General features: G+C 34.0%; 1 protein-coding gene across 4 annotated transcripts in view; it reads right to left on the bottom strand.

Annotated features, from left to right (window-relative positions):
- The window catches only part of TMTC2 (transmembrane O-mannosyltransferase targeting cadherins 2), a 395252-nt gene that overhangs the window by 134941 nt on the left and 244404 nt on the right, over window positions 1–15907 (bottom strand). For all 4 annotated transcript variants that reach the window (XM_072772934.1, XM_072772933.1, XM_072772936.1 and 1 more), the window contains 2 exons: window positions 15469–15653; window positions 14308–14386 (listed from right to left, as the gene is read on the bottom strand). In XM_072772934.1, the coding sequence (XP_072629035.1) occupies window positions 14308–14386; window positions 15469–15653 (264 nt within the window). The remainder of the gene's footprint in view (window positions 1–14307; window positions 14387–15468; window positions 15654–15907) is intronic.

Below are 15907 nucleotides of genomic sequence, written 5' to 3'. Positions count from 1 at the left end.
ACTCTCCCGTGCAGGGGAAAATTATACTCTTTCTCATTCCTGGAAAATTGTTTCCTAGCCTTGTGATACATTGACCATCAAGATCATTTCATTTTGCCTTGGGCTTATCTACTGAATTAAAGGAATAAGGGAGAACAATAATAATCTATAGTTGACCTTTAAAAATGCTTCTGCTGCATATGTTACTCAACTCTTAAGAGGGAAATATGTATCCTATAAGATGCACTTGAGTTCTATGGTTAATCTTAACACAAAAAGAGCCTATAAAAACGGTAATAAAATCAAGATGCAAACCCTAAAATGCAAGAAAATGATAATGGGCAAATTTAAATGTGTTTTAAAAATGACTCAATAAAGATGTAGGGAACAAACAATATACGGACAAGAACTGGATATAGCCCTGGCACAGACAAAGTAGAAGCTTCTCATTTCTCACTTCTAATTCATACTAGGGGTCAGAATACTCATTTTATGGCTGAGGAGGGAGGCTCATGAGAGATAAGTGACTTGCACAAGGCCAGTTAATAATCCTATTCTAGGGCAGCCCAGGTGGTCCAGCAGTTTAGCTCCGCCTCAGCCCAGGGCATGATCCTGGAGACCCAAGATCGAGTCCCACGTCGAAGAGGGAGCCTGCTTCTCCCTCTGTCTGTCTCTTTCCCTCTCTCTCTCTCTCTCTGTGTGTCTCTCATGAATAAATAAATAAAATCTTAAAAAAAAGAAACCAACCCTATTCTAAAAGGTCAGAATGGCTCTAAAGCCCATGCTTTTCTCCATGGCATCAGGCTGCCTACCATACAAAGTTTATTATTTATCGAATACCTACTAACATCTTGAATATATTTATACTTTTATATTATCTGTACACTGTAATTTACATCAGTCCCATTTCACAAATGAAGAGGCTGTGGCTCACTGAGACTAAGCGATTTGTTCAATATTCAAAACTAAGCAAATTCCAGATTCAGGATTCAGGTTAGAGTTCTTTCTGGTTCTTTCTACCATACCATTCTGTCCAAATACTATAAAAAAATAATTAGAGAGGAGATAAAATAACTGCGAAAAGTGCCACTGGTGGATTCAGTTTTAGGAGAGAATGACATATATGTAATTCTTCAAGCTTGATTAAAATACTAAAATCATAAAAATAACATGAAGGAAATGGCCACAGGAAAAGAAAATTTTACATTCAATAGGGAAGGAAATGAAAATACTTGATCAGGAATAGGGTGGAGAAAGGAGGGTTAAGTTATCTTCTCTGGTACTGTAATTCTCCTTAACTTACAAGAATAGAAAAAAAATGTTTAGAGCACCCAGGAGGAAAGAAGCAATGATGACTATTTTTCCTTCTTATCCTGCAGGAAAAAAAAAAAAAAAATGACATAAAAGAGGCACTTTCATAAGAATGAGAAGATTTGCTGTGATGATGTAGTGATGAGGTTCATCACCCAGATTTATTTCCGATTCCCTTGCAGACAAAAGGGATTTGGATGTCTCCAGGCCGGCTTCAAGCAGATATAAACCAGTTTCAGATGCAGAACAAATAATGTCACTCTTCCTCCCTAAAAAGCCCTGGGTCCAAATAACTCAGGCAAAGGCTAACTCCTTAAAGGAAGGAATGCTGGATTATTGATGATGTAATAGTCCAGATCTCACTGATTCTCATGTTTCAAGTTACTGGACAGCTCTGCTTACAGATAAAGGATAGAGTATGTAACAGGCCATACTACCCATACTTGCTAGAGTTACCTTTTGTTTCTCTCATCCCTGTTCGATCGTATATCTCTGCGTCAAGATTCAGTTTAGATTCTCCTTTTTTTGTCTTGCCATTTTGTTGAGATATAATTAACCATACAACTCTGTGTGAATTTAAGGGGTAGATCACAATGGCTTGATTACATATGCTGTGAAATGATGACCACATGAGTTCAGTTAACATTCGTCATCTGACATATATTTTTTTAAAAAGAAAAACAAGGGCGCCTGGGTGGCTCAGTATGTTAAGAGTCTGCCTTCGGCTCAGGTCATGATCCTGGGATCCTGGAATCAAGCCCCACGTAGGGCTCCCTGCTCAGCGGGGAGTCTGCTTCTCCTTCTCCCTCTGCCTCTTCCCCTGCTTGTGCTCTATCTCTCTCTCTGTCAATAAATAAAATCTTTAAAAAATAAAGAAAAAAAAGAAAAAAATTTCTTTTCCTGTGATAAGAACTTTCAAGATCTACTTCCTTAGTTACTTTCAAATATGCCATACAGCTGTGCTAATGGTAGTCATCATGTCATACATCACGTCCCCAGTATTTAAGTCTTGTACTGCAAGTTTGCACCTTTCCACTGCCTTCATCCAATTCTCACATCTCCCAATTCCCTATTTAAAAAAAACACTAAAACAGGGATGCCTGGTGGCTCAGTCGGTTAAGTGTCTGCCTTCTGCAAGTATTTAAAAATAAATAACTCCATAATCCCCCAAATGATATAATTATTTTAGATTCACCATGGCCTAGTGTCTTATATGTAGTCATTTCACAAACTTGTGACAATTAAAAAGGAACTATTATATTCATGGATTTTCTAGATAATCTAGTCAAGACTAACCATATCTAGATTGTTCTTTTGTAAAAGTTTAAATATTTATGTATTTATCTAATTATAAGCTTTATATCTGCTTATGATAAAGTTGGGGAGATCATAATTTTATAAAATGAAATGAATTCTACTACTCATAGATAGTGGTAAAATTCTGATGTATTTCTAGATTTTATTTTAAATATTGAAAAAATTAATTAATCAATTATTCTGTTAGTTTTAAGTATTTAAGTTCCTTCTGCTGTTTTACTATGTTAAATAAAAATAGGATTATTTCAAAACTTAAACTTTCTCATTAAGCTTAATATTCAATGTTTTATTATTCAAATTTCTCCTCCAATTTTTTATGCAGGTACCTTACTTCAGCAATTATCCTCCTGTTTTGTAACTGTCTTCGTTTTTTTTTTTTTTTTTTACATATCTGTTAATATTATGTTAGAATACATACATAGCAGTGGAATTCTTTTTTTTTTTTTTTTTAATTTAAGATTTTACTTATTTATTCATGATAGACACAGGGGAGTGGGCAGGGATACAGGCAGGAGGAGAAGCAGGCCCCATGCAGGGAGTCCAACATGGGACTCGATCCCGAGGCTCCAGGATCAGGCCGTGGGCTGAAGGCGGCACTGAGCTACCCTGGCTGCCCCTAGCAGTGGAATTCTCCAGCTAAAAAGCATTAGCAAATTGAATGGTCAGGATACAGAATACCAAGTTAGCTCATCAAAATACTGTACCTATTTCACTTCTACAAGTATTATATAAGATCAACTTTTCTAAGTCCTCAGCAAAATGAGATTCTAGTATTTTTAAATGTCCATTTGAAAAAGAAAAAAAGCTATTATTTCGATTTTCCTACTTTAATTCTTAATGAAAATTCATTTATTTTTTATAAAGTTTTTCCACAAATTCTTAGCCATGAGTATTTTTTATTTGCAAGTCATTGATTTTTTCCATTTATAGTTTTAAGCCATTTTTCAACTAAGATATATTCTTTATCTTTTTGATATGCAAAAGATGGTTAAAAGGGTTTTTCTGTCAACTACGTTAACTTTTACATATGCAAATTAAGTTGACTTTGCCTTTGTAGCTTTGTTACTGTCTTTTATGCTTAAGGAAGTCTTCTTTATCATAGGGATATAAATTCTAATTATATAGTTGTATTACTAAAATTAGCTACTTATTCCATATGAAATACATTTGCCATATAATGTGGAATCCAGGTCTAATTTTATTTTTTCCAAACATCATTTAATCAATTGTCCCTGATTAAGAACTCCCTTTCCCTCGCAATATTTAATTTCACGTTTATTATCTACAAAAAAACCCCTAAGAATTCTGATCTGTGTGTAGGCTCTCCATTCAGTCCCACTGGTCTGCTCTTCAGTTTTTATACTAATATAACACTGCTCTAACTACTGGAGGTTTTTCTAATATTTTAATATTGAGTAGAGCATGTCTCCCATTATTCTTCTCTAACCCCCCTTGACTCTATTTTCCTATTATGTCTACTGGATAAATTTTAGAATCATTTTGTCAAATTTTTGATAAGTCTTTCTGAAATGTTTATTGCAAGTGAATTATAATGTATGAATCAATTTGAAAGGGAAATTTCTAGAAAAATGAGTTTCCTTATCCAAGATTAGTATTCAGTTCATGTATTAAAGCTTCCTTTCCCTTTTTTATATACCTATCTTTCCAAGTATACTATTCCTGATCTCAAGCGCTAGACTGTGAGATGTGTAGAGCCAGATAGAAAACCCTGTAGTACACTCTTCGTCTCTCCTCTAACCTAAGTTCAGAAAGCCTCTGGCTCCAAAGAGTTTCGAAAAATTTCTGATGAATAATTGAGCATACTGAGTATCAACTTAAGATTTCAATGTTGTATTTTTACCAAGAATGTCACTGAAGAGAAATTTCCAAGTAATTCCATTTTCTAGAATCTGTGGCCTGAAAGAACCATATGACATCAGGAGCCTATTACATCAAGAGTTTAACTTGCTGTGCTTTTATTCTCACTTTTTAATTCACTATATTGGCATTAATATAGAAACCTTGGGGAGTCTGGCTTTTTAAAAATTTATATATGTCATAAACTTAACTGTAGGCCATCAAAGTTTGTGAATCTCTTATATTTTCATCCTAATCCTTTCCTCAACCTGATCTTATCCTTGTAAAATAACACAGTTCAGTTGCGTTGGATACATTAGTTCTGATGGGAAATGCTCAGTAGCTACTGTACAGGGCAAAAAATAAATTAAAAAATAAATTAAAATGGTTACAGAAATTAGAAGCTGTTTTGTATCTGACGACACACTTCAACAATTAAATAACCTCTTCCACTGTGGTGGAGGGATTAGAAGTAAAATGAAATACGAGTCTTAAATTATGGAGGGTTATGAAAAGGTTCAACATGTTAACGCTTCACCAAGTTCTACTGCATCAAACTTAAGAAGAAAGCTGAAAGCCAGAATGGGTAGTTTTAGAGCAAAAAGAGGAAATGTAACGGAAAAAAAACTGAATATGCATCTTATTAAATAAAAAACTAATCATCAAGAAAGAGTTTAAATTTTAGTGAAAGTTAAAAAGGTTCCTAATTTCTAGTGTAAGGTTATATAGAGGAAACATCTGATGTGCCATCAAAATTTAACTTGGAAAAAAGCCAGGAGCCTGGGTCAATATTTCATTACATGCTACTGGGGTCCTGGACTTGTTTAGGCTAATCAATTCCCTTTATGTTTTCACAGAAATAAATCACTGAAAATAGTTAATCAACAAATATTAGAGCTAATCCTGTTAAATGCTCAGAATTTTCCAAAATACAGAAGTTGAGACTGTGTGTTTTCATTTGTATGTTGGTGGAGGTGATGATCTTCTCCCCCCAAAATACAATACTGTCCTCAATACAATACAATGGAGAAAATAAAATGGCTTAATACATCTGGAATAACCAGGGATCACTAGAAATACAAAGTGCTAACCTGGGTTTTAAAAACCAAGGTTTACAATAGAGGAAAGAAAAAAGAATGAATAAATGTTGTACTAGCCTGTAAAGAATTAATGAAAATAACAGTATTTGAAGACATACAACTTGAATATTTGCAGGAAAATATCAAAAGAGTATAATAAAAGCATTTTTAGTTTTATACATATCTTCTTGGGAATGTATTTCACATGTATTTCTGGATCAAGCAATATATCTCTATAACATAACAAATACTTTATTTTAAACTGTATTTTTCTATGAATATTACTTGCTAAGATTTATCAGATAATTAAAAATTCATCCTATTTGTAATGATGACTTGAAAATAAGATTTTATAACAAACAGTTCAAAAACACCATGCCCGTAAGTAACATGTTGGCAAAAGTTTTGCAATCTGGAAGAAAACTTTGCATGCTCTTTTTAAATTCTTTATTCAATTTGAGTATGACAGTAGTTCCTAGTCATTTGGGAAGTTAAATGAGATTTTTATGTAGAAAACAGTCTCTCTTTAACCAGTAGGAAAAACAGGTACAAATGCATACACAGTGAAGCACTCACAGTAATGCATTTAATTTTTATTTATTTTTAAGTGTATTTGTTTACTTTTAAAGTAATCTATACACCCAATGTGGGGTTCAAGCTCACAACCTTGAGACCAAAAGTCAAATGCTCTTCCGAGTGAGGCAGCCAGGTAATGTGTTTAATTTTAAACTTTATTTGTATTACTTTAGATACATGTAACTTACAGTTTCCTTGACACTGATTTTCAAAATTACATCCTTTATAATGAAATTTTCTTCTTACTCAGGATTATATCAATTTTATCTAAATGTTTTCAAAATTGGCAACTTTTAAGAATGCCAGATTTTGAAATCCAGTTAATTTCTCAAGTATAACATATCCATTTTTAAAAGAATAATCTAATCCATATTTACTGCTGAGTAAAAGACTCACTTCATGGATATTGCCCAATAAAAGAGCAAAACATATGCTTTTTTTTTTCTCATTAATTTCTACTGAAGCATCAGAAAATACATTTTTTTCAAGCAGAAATACTGAAACTCTAGAAATCAGAGAATAAGGATATAATTAGGTATTAATTTGAGTATATTCATTTCCTTATAACTCAATTTAAAAATAACGTTTTGAAACTTCAATCTTTTCCTTTACCACTAAACTGGCAAAAGTATGAATTAATGTAACAGGTGGGCTCATGTGGTTTTAATAGCAATGAAATATAATCAACTGTCTCATATCATATTTCCAGGAAAGCAAGTGACATCTAGACCAAGCATGATTCTTAGCAACCCTACTATTGGCATGAAAGTGTTCAAATTCCCCATAGGGACCATATATCTTCTGGTCCCGGGTTTAATTGAAACTTTAAACAAAATATATTACCAATTTAATGCAGCCGAACTAGATGTTGGCCTCTGCAGTATACAGACTAATGCCTAGCAAATTAATGTCTGTAACCATAGCACATAATGTAGAATCTGTACCAAGAATGAATGGTGAAAAGAAGAAAATTAAACCACTGCAGTTTTATAATGTAAAATGAACTTTGAGAAAGAGAATCTTAATGATTTTGATTATGAATTTTATATATTTATTCTTTTTGATACACAGCCAAAAGTTCATGATTTCCTTATCTTGTTGGCTCCATATCTTACAAAATGAACTTCTAAAATCTCTCAAATTTACATTTCACTTTTTTGGACTGGGAGACCCAACAATGGTCTCCTGGTCTCGTCCTTTCTGATGATGAAAAAAATCAAAGTGCAATAAATAGATTTATCTTAAAACCTACAAGTCAGTAATCTTTTTGGAGGCACATAGATCAATGGCTAACCCAATTACATGGTCATACTTATATCTGTAGGGCTGACTCACTAATTTTCAAGAGTGCCAGTGGAAGCAATAGTAGGAAAATCACCAGAACTCAAAACAGGGGAAGCAGATGGTATAAAAAGCTTAACACTACCAGAGTGTTAATGCTTCCACACTTGAAGGATGTGAAGTTCAGATCTCACACAGTTGAAAACCATCTCTTTCACAGTCAGCATGCAAAATGCCTTGAGCAATACACTTAAGAACAGCCAGTCACAGAAGAAAACATTAAGTATGTGAACCATCAAGTCAAAAACTTATTCTGAGTATCTTGATGCTACATGCATTCTAAAACAAGGTGAGGTAAACACACACACATACGTGTGTGCTTGTGCTAGAATAATTCAGCAAAAATAAATGATTGAATTAAAAAAAAATACCTAGCAAACCAAAAAACCTACAGAAGGCTGAGAGAAAAACAGAATCTTTTACGGCCATTCCACCAACTGAATTCAGCATATAATGTACCTTATTTCAAGTAGAGTTAAGGTAAATTTAAAAGAAAGAATTTTTGCATTTTGTTTTCAGGAGGTATATTTGTATATTTGACATCTTGTCGTCAGTTCTTACCTGAGAGTAAGGAATCTAGCCATTTATGACACTTGACTCCTTTATTCCACAAGTCTCTTTCTTAAAAATACAATTCTAAAATTTGGACAAGTTTTTACTCCAAAATTGCTCTAATACATTCACTGTGTTTCCTATTTATTGTTTTGTTCCCCATTCTGACTGACTGGCTCAAATACATTTAAGGAAATCTCTTGTAATTAAAGAACTGAGGTTTTTAATACAAAACTTAAAATTATTATTATTTTTTTTAAGATTTTATTTATTTTTTTATCCATGAGACACAGAGAGAGAGAGAGAGGCAGAGACACAGGCAGAGGGAGAAGCAGGCTTCATGCAGGGAGCCCGATGTGGGACTCCAGGATCACGACCTGGACTGAAGGCAGCGCTAAGCCCCTGAGCCACCCGGGCTGCCCCAAAACTGAAAATTAAATAAAATGATTCCTCCCTTACTAGAGAGTATAAGGAGAAAACATCTTTTCAATTTCAAATCTATATAAGTAAAAATTTGTTAGTTGCAGACTGTTGGAGAAAAATATATTTTTCTATCACTGAGCTGGGATTTTAGAAGCAATAGGGATGTGTATTAAAAGAAAACTAGAAATTTTCAGATTAAGAGAATCAAAATGGTAAAATCAAAATAAAGGCAAATAAGGCAATAAACAGCAATGGATCATCATCATGCCATTCCCCTGGAAGAAAATACAATCTCTCTGTAACATAAAAAGTGTGTTACCCATTGTAAACACACATTTTTTTTTTAAAGAACAGGAAAATATAAATATGTATGCAAATTGTGACAACTAGTGTCACCTTAGAGATAAAAAAGAGATTTTTCTTGTTTAGTTGGTTTGGTTTGTTTGGTCCAGACCACATAGCACAAGCTACAGTTATAGACAAAATATTCTCAAGGTTAGATAATATAATTTTCATTCTTATTTATAGGCATTTACATATCAAGGGAAGATACTGAAGAGCTCCAGACCAACTGTGAAATCACCTAGAAAGTTCCATAAGAACAGGAAGCATATGGGCTATTTCCATTTCATACTACTATCACCTTTGTAACCTCCACCCAGCACTTGTGACTTAAAAAATTTTTTTTTTGCATACAGAGTTTTTTCTAAATGGAGCGATTATACACTGCAATGACAAGGCAGTAGTAACTCTAGATTCCCTATTACTCCAGGCAACATGTTATGCCCTTTTGTTCTCAAGATATATTAACAAGATGAAATGGCTTAAATTGCTTATATAATTAACCCAACAATTAGTTTGCATTGAGAAAGCCAAGTAATTTTATTTTAAATAGTAAATAGGCTCAAAATGACCTTTGGGATTGGAAGGGCTCAAACTGATAAAAGTAATTAAAAGTTACAGCCTAATTTAGCTTTCCATAATCTCAGGAATATTCAAAAGCAATGTTTTCATATGCATAATAAGGGAAACAAACAATTATAGAGACAAAAAAGGAAAAATTAAAGGTGGTTAAAAATTATCCTACATTAAAAAATTTTAATATCTTGCATATTTCATTTTTGTAGGTGTTTTCTCATTTTTAGTAAAAACGTAGAGGTTTTTTCATATATATTTGGACAAGGAATAAGACAAATATACCTATGTCTACATCTAAATACATTTTGCTGATTTTTTACATAGGTAAATAAAAGCTATATTAACATAGTAAAGAACATGCCAATTTCAGTAACACACAAGGGTTAAATAGAAAAAGCATTTGAATTTAAATCAGGATACAACCTTTCTGGGGCCCTGGGACTGGCTCAGTTGGTGGAGCATGCAACCCTTGATCTCAGGGTTGTGGATGTGAGCTCCATGTTGGATGCAGAGATTACATAAAAATTTAAAAATCTTAAAAAACAAAAACAAAACCCCAGAAACTACCCTTCTGGTTTTAACACAAACTATAATCCTAAAAAGATCAACTCAACTCTTTGGGTGTTAATTTCTACTTTGTGAAATAAAAGACATTATAACAGGAGGAATTTTTAAGATAAGAATCTTCCATCTCTAACATTCTAAGACCCTAAAATATAACTATAATTTGAGAAGAGGACAAACCGAGATTCAATTAAGGCCTACAATGGGTGTCAGAATAAAAAAAAAATTATGCCTAAGTGTAGAGGAAAAAATATGTCATGACAGGAAAAGGAGAAGAAACTCTAGCCTAAATATGATTATTTTAATTTAGAGGGTGTTTTTTGTTAATGAAATTCAGTCAACTGGGCATTAACTGAGTATGCTGTTTCACTTTTGGTTAACAGAGTTAACGTAGACAGACCCAAGCCAAACGTGATCCCTGTTGACTGTCTGTGATTGCAAGACCATCACTAGGCAAAAATCTTATGTACAAAGAAATCATACGTATGTGGGTAAATACAAAAAGAACTGACATACTACAAGCAAAGACTTTGGGGCTTACAGTCCCTCAGGAAGGACAGTGACTATAATGGAAGGTAATATTATGAAACACTCACCAGGTAGGGCATTTGGTCCAATATGCTGTATTTTCACTACCTAAATCAATCCTCAAACTGATGCTCCTTTTTTTTTTAATAATAAATTTATTTTTTATTGGTGTTCAATTTGCCAACATACAGAATAACACCCAGTGCTCATCCCGTCAAGTGCCCCCCTCAGTGCCCGTCACCTATTCACCCCCACCCCCCACCCTCTTCCCCTTCCACCACCCCTAGTTCATTTCCCAGAGTTAGGAGTCTTTATGTTCTGTCTCCCTTTCTGATATTTCCTACCCATTTCTTCTCCCTTCCCTTCTATTCCCTTTCACTGATGCTCCTAATAGAGATGTCTTATACTTGGGGAAACTGAGGCTTCCGTTTAGTATTTTGCTCAAAGTCACCTAGCTTAAGGGTCAAAGCCATAGTGTGAGCTGGGGCTATCTGACTTCACACCACAGTGAATCTCCATTTAACCCTACCTGTTCTCTCACGTGGCAACAGAGACCCACAAAAATAATGTTTATACAACTGGCTAGGATCAATTTTAGTAGTTACTTTGCAATGTGGTCTCTTATTATTTCACATATTCAAATACTTTGCTAATTACAAAAGCCACCGAGGTGAAAGTTTATTTATTTATAAAAATAACATTTAGTATCTTCTGCTTTGTATCACTGGCTATGTTTGTAATTCACATAATTTTGGATGGCTTCATTCTCAACAGTTTCTGTTACTATCATCTTGATCTTATGAAATCAAAAGAATAATGAAAATATATTTTAAATAGGATTTTTTTTGAAGGTTACTTAGAAATTGCCACTAAAAAAAATCAACAGTCTTAGATAAAATATAGAAAAATTAAATTGGGAGGCAAATTAATCAGACGTGTCATTTTCTGTTAATATACAAATGGGAAAAATCTGCTCATGTGGTGTTAAGGATATGTCAATTACTGGCAGGTAGCATACAAAATAGAAGTTTCTCATGAAACGTTCAAAGGAAGGGAAAATATGAGGGACTAGAGAGTTTTGTTTTGTTTTGTTTTGTTTTTTTAAAAAGCCACTGCCATGAATTGAGTTATTAAACTAAAAAGAACACTCAAATATAGTTGTATTTTTTTCACACATACCCCTTTTTTTCTCCTAACCTCCAAATAAACTAGAAAATAGGATGGAAAAAGGATAATGTTTGTATGTATAAACACAAGTGCTTGGGCAGGGGTGGGGATGGGGGGGATGGTTAGTGGTCCTGAAAGCGTCAATGAATGAGCCCTGAGAAAAATGAATACTTACAGGCTGAATCCAGCCAGACATTATAATCCATCACTGATCCCTAAAGGGCACTAATAATATGTAAATGTGTGAATTAGAAGACACATTCAAGGCTGTTGATAAACTTGATAGGATAATCAGCACATGCTGACAGACTAATGAAACTGATGAACTGATAGGGCAGCTTATCTCCTGGGCCATTTTTTCTCTTGTCAAATGGAGGCTAATCAAAATGTATTAGGAGTTAAGGCAAATACTCAGAGGATTTCACCCATTTGATTAGGAGGTGAACTCACTCTGAGAAAATTATAGTTTCGTGAACAATTGAAACTATAAAACCTGCTCAGCTGATAGACCCTCACCTAAAATTAAACAGAAGGCAGCCACCATAATTATGGAAGGAATCTGGAATTTTAAATTATATTGGGATTTTCCCCTTGCAAACTGTCACAGTGCTTTTCAGAGTCCGGGCGAGATGACCTCTTTCTATAATGAAAAATAAGACAAAGGACTAATCAATAACCCCAGGGACACACTTATCGTTTGCTGCCTGTGTGTGCTCAGCATCTGTGTAACCATATGAGACACAGATCCCAAGGTACCAGCTGAATTTTCAATCAAATTTATTTGCATAAAATAATAGAATGAATCTTCTGAAATCACTAACTATAGTGAATATCACACTTCCTATTAACAATAAAGATGCCATATGCAGTCTGTTGCCAAGGAGCTGAGTCCTTTCCTCATTTAAAGAAAGACATCTCACTCGATAACTCAGGAAAATTGGGAATAAGGCCTTCCCATGCATTAGCGTTACAAGTAAAATCATAAACTAAAACTATTGTGCCTCCTTAGAGAAAACTGGAGAAAATAATCCTTTTAATATTCATTTTGACATGAATAATCATCCAGTGTTAACAGAAAAGTTAATTCAATGGGCAAATCGGTACTCTAGGCACACTTTGTGGACAAGTACATGGGTGGATACGTGTGCTGGGTGGATAGACTGATGGTAAAGGCTGCAGAGTAAAAGTTACTGCTTTAATTTTCTAGAATTTTTAATTCTTAAGAGTGTGATAGCAAAAGTACATTTAATGAAGCTAGATTTTTTACCTTGCAGTAATTATACAAAAGAGAAAAGAAACCACAACTAAAAATACCTCAGGGTCCTCTTTCACATGAGCACTAAATCACTCCATTGTTCATAATTAACTGGGGGTGGGATGCCCAGAGACACGAGATGAAAATATTGACTTCTTCCAAATTATGGGTTTTTTCCTGTTTACTGACCTGTGCCTCATTCTATCTTTCGAATTTTTTTTTTTCTCATTTATGAAAAAGAGAAAGTGAGAAGTGAGGGTCTTTGCTAGCCATATATTTTCTAGTTTGGGAAGGTCTGGGATTTTCTGTGTGTGCTCAAGCCACACAGCTATGATTTCTCAAATCGTAGAATATAGAAGCATAAAATTATCCTAAAAATTATGTAGTCTCATTTATTTTATATGCATAGAAATAGTAAACAACTTAATCAAGTTAATGAGAAAGGAAAATCTGAGTTTGCAAATTGTGCTTTGGAAATAAAATCTTTGATTTTTCTTCTCTCCCTTAAGCAGAAATAGCAGAGTTGGTCAATCAGCAGGGCATCTTAAACTGCAGGGATTCTTTTCCAAGTCACATAGTCAATAGGTAGTCTTCAGTTGTGTCTACTATCAAATAGATATGGTAAAAATTTACTACAAGGCGGTCACAAGTCAATCATAGGCAATATTTTATCAGAAATTCTAGTTCTTGGTCTCTTACATCTAGAAAACTCCATGTCCTAACATACGCTTTTTGACGAATAAGAGGACAAATTATTCAATGTGGAAAAGTAATGAATGTAGTAGCACATTTACATTCTTCGCAGTACTGTTCTCACTCTAAAATAACACTCTGAACAACCTATTGTGATCCAAAACCTTATCAATGAAAACCATTACAAGTTGGTTCAGTTATTCTCATCTTTTAAAAGCACCAAAATCATGACTCCCTATATCATGCCATGCTTATTTGGGGGAATCTGATTAAGAAAGTAATGATCAAATATTCTCATGAATTTGATAAATCATTGAGAAAAAAAATATTTATCACCATTTTTAATTTCTAGGGTCTAGCTAATACTCAATATCCAAATGGGTTTGTAAGAACCTTGCAATAACTCTAGATCAGCTAAGAATCAGTATATGATTGCTCTTGTTAGAATAAACGTGCTTTGTCAGGGTCTGGCTGGCTCAGTCAGTACAGCATGCTACGCTTGATCTCTGGGTCATGAGTTTGAGTTTCACACTGGGGGTAGAGTTTACTTAAAAAAATAATTAAAAAAAAAAAAGAATGAGTGTCTTTTGTGAACATTTGAAAGTATCACCCAACTGTGAATAAGTTTTTATGCGTATGTGTGAGGATCAATGATACGATTTATTTGAATTCTATTTAACAGAAGCACAGATTTTAATTTCTCCACGAGTCCCCAAAATGTAAGTTAAAATATTAGATTTTACTTACCCATCATGTTGTACAAGCTCTGTGGAGCAAACTGCCTCGGCATTTTCTGAATTGCTTCCTTGTATACGCTAAGGGCATCCTAATTTAGGAAATGAAAAAGAGACAAAGTTACAAGGATATTCACTACAAATAAAATGACAACATCCTTCAAAAATCAAAGCCTTCCATTGTTATTTCTAAATGGCTCATCAGGGGAAAATAATTGAGCTGTCTTGATATCATACTACCTCAATTTCATGAATGAAAATATTCAACCCACTTAGTGAAGAGGGCCACATAAAAATTTAGACTACTTTAACAAGGAGTCAAATGTTGCCAATGCTCATTTATTTTAAAACAAATTTTCCAGTTCACATAGATTATTTAGTTTTTTTTTAAAAAAGGTAAAGTTTACATTTGGAAGTTACCCATAATCATCTAAAATCTACAGTTACTTCAAGCCAGGTAACCAATAAAATAAAATAGCAACTAACAAATCTTCTGGCTACTGATATCCACTGAAATTATGAAATGTAATTATTTTAAAAATTGTATCTTTATCCTTATATTGTAGTCTTAGTATACATGGTGTAGGAGTATGGGTTTGAGAGACACAAAGGGAGGAGCAGTTTTAAATGTGAGAGAAAAAAAACCCATGCAGGCAGGCTTCGTGTGACAGAAAGGGTACACACACCTCCCAGTTTCTTGTACAACATCCCAACTCCAGTACTCTTCCTCTCACTCCAATTAAAAAAATAAATTTTCATTTTATTACTATTAGAGAAAGAACCAAAATAAATGGGTAGGATTAACACCAAATTCACTTCCTTAATATCCAGAATGCAAACAATGTATTTTTTTTAAACATCAAACACTGGATATAACACTGTTTCTTGGATCATAAAATCAAAGAGACTAAGCAAATAAGCTTGAGAAACAACACAGGTTATTTCCCTTTGTAGAAGAGCCACCAGTGCTCTGAGAAATTCATAGGAAAGAAATCTTAAGTTTTATTTAGCAGAGATTCTTTTCCAAATGAATTTCACCATACAACTCTTAATAAAAACTCCTATTAACTTAAGTGAGCAAAGTGTCCCTCAATGAGATCGCAGGGTAGAAAAAAACATGGAGTCTTGGACCAAGAACACAGGAGAAAGAGAAAGGGTGGGGTTTGGGCCTGACCTCGTAGTGTCCCTGCTCATGATAGAGTTTCCCCAGGTTGTAGAGACAGCTGGTAACCGAGCTCTTATGTGCATGAGGGTCCTTTAGGTTTTCATCAGGGATCTCAGAACACTTGAGGAACGTGCGTCGGGCTTCTTCTGTCTTTCCTTGGTTCATGAGAATAATACCGGTGTTTAAATACGCAGCTGAGGAGGAAAAAAATGGGAAATACAAATGTGAAAAGATGATGTACACTGTGACAACAATAAAGTTATCTTACTCCACTTTAGCTTCTATGGATGATTTCTGATTTTATAAGAAATTGAAGAAATGAAAACTTGGGAAACAAATATATATGGGAACAACAATGAAGTAAGGAGTACAGGTGTCAATGAAAAATGTATGGATGGTCTTTGCCCTTGAAGAGCTGAAGAAATTTTGAGCTTAAACTCCGGATGAA

Source organism: Canis lupus, chromosome 13 (assembly GCF_048164855.1).
Source record: "Canis lupus baileyi chromosome 13, mCanLup2.hap1, whole genome shotgun sequence".
NCBI lineage: Eukaryota > Metazoa > Chordata > Mammalia > Carnivora > Canidae > Canis > Canis lupus.
The sequence above is the reverse complement of the archived record's forward strand: the minus strand, read 5'-3'. Positions and strand labels throughout refer to the sequence as shown.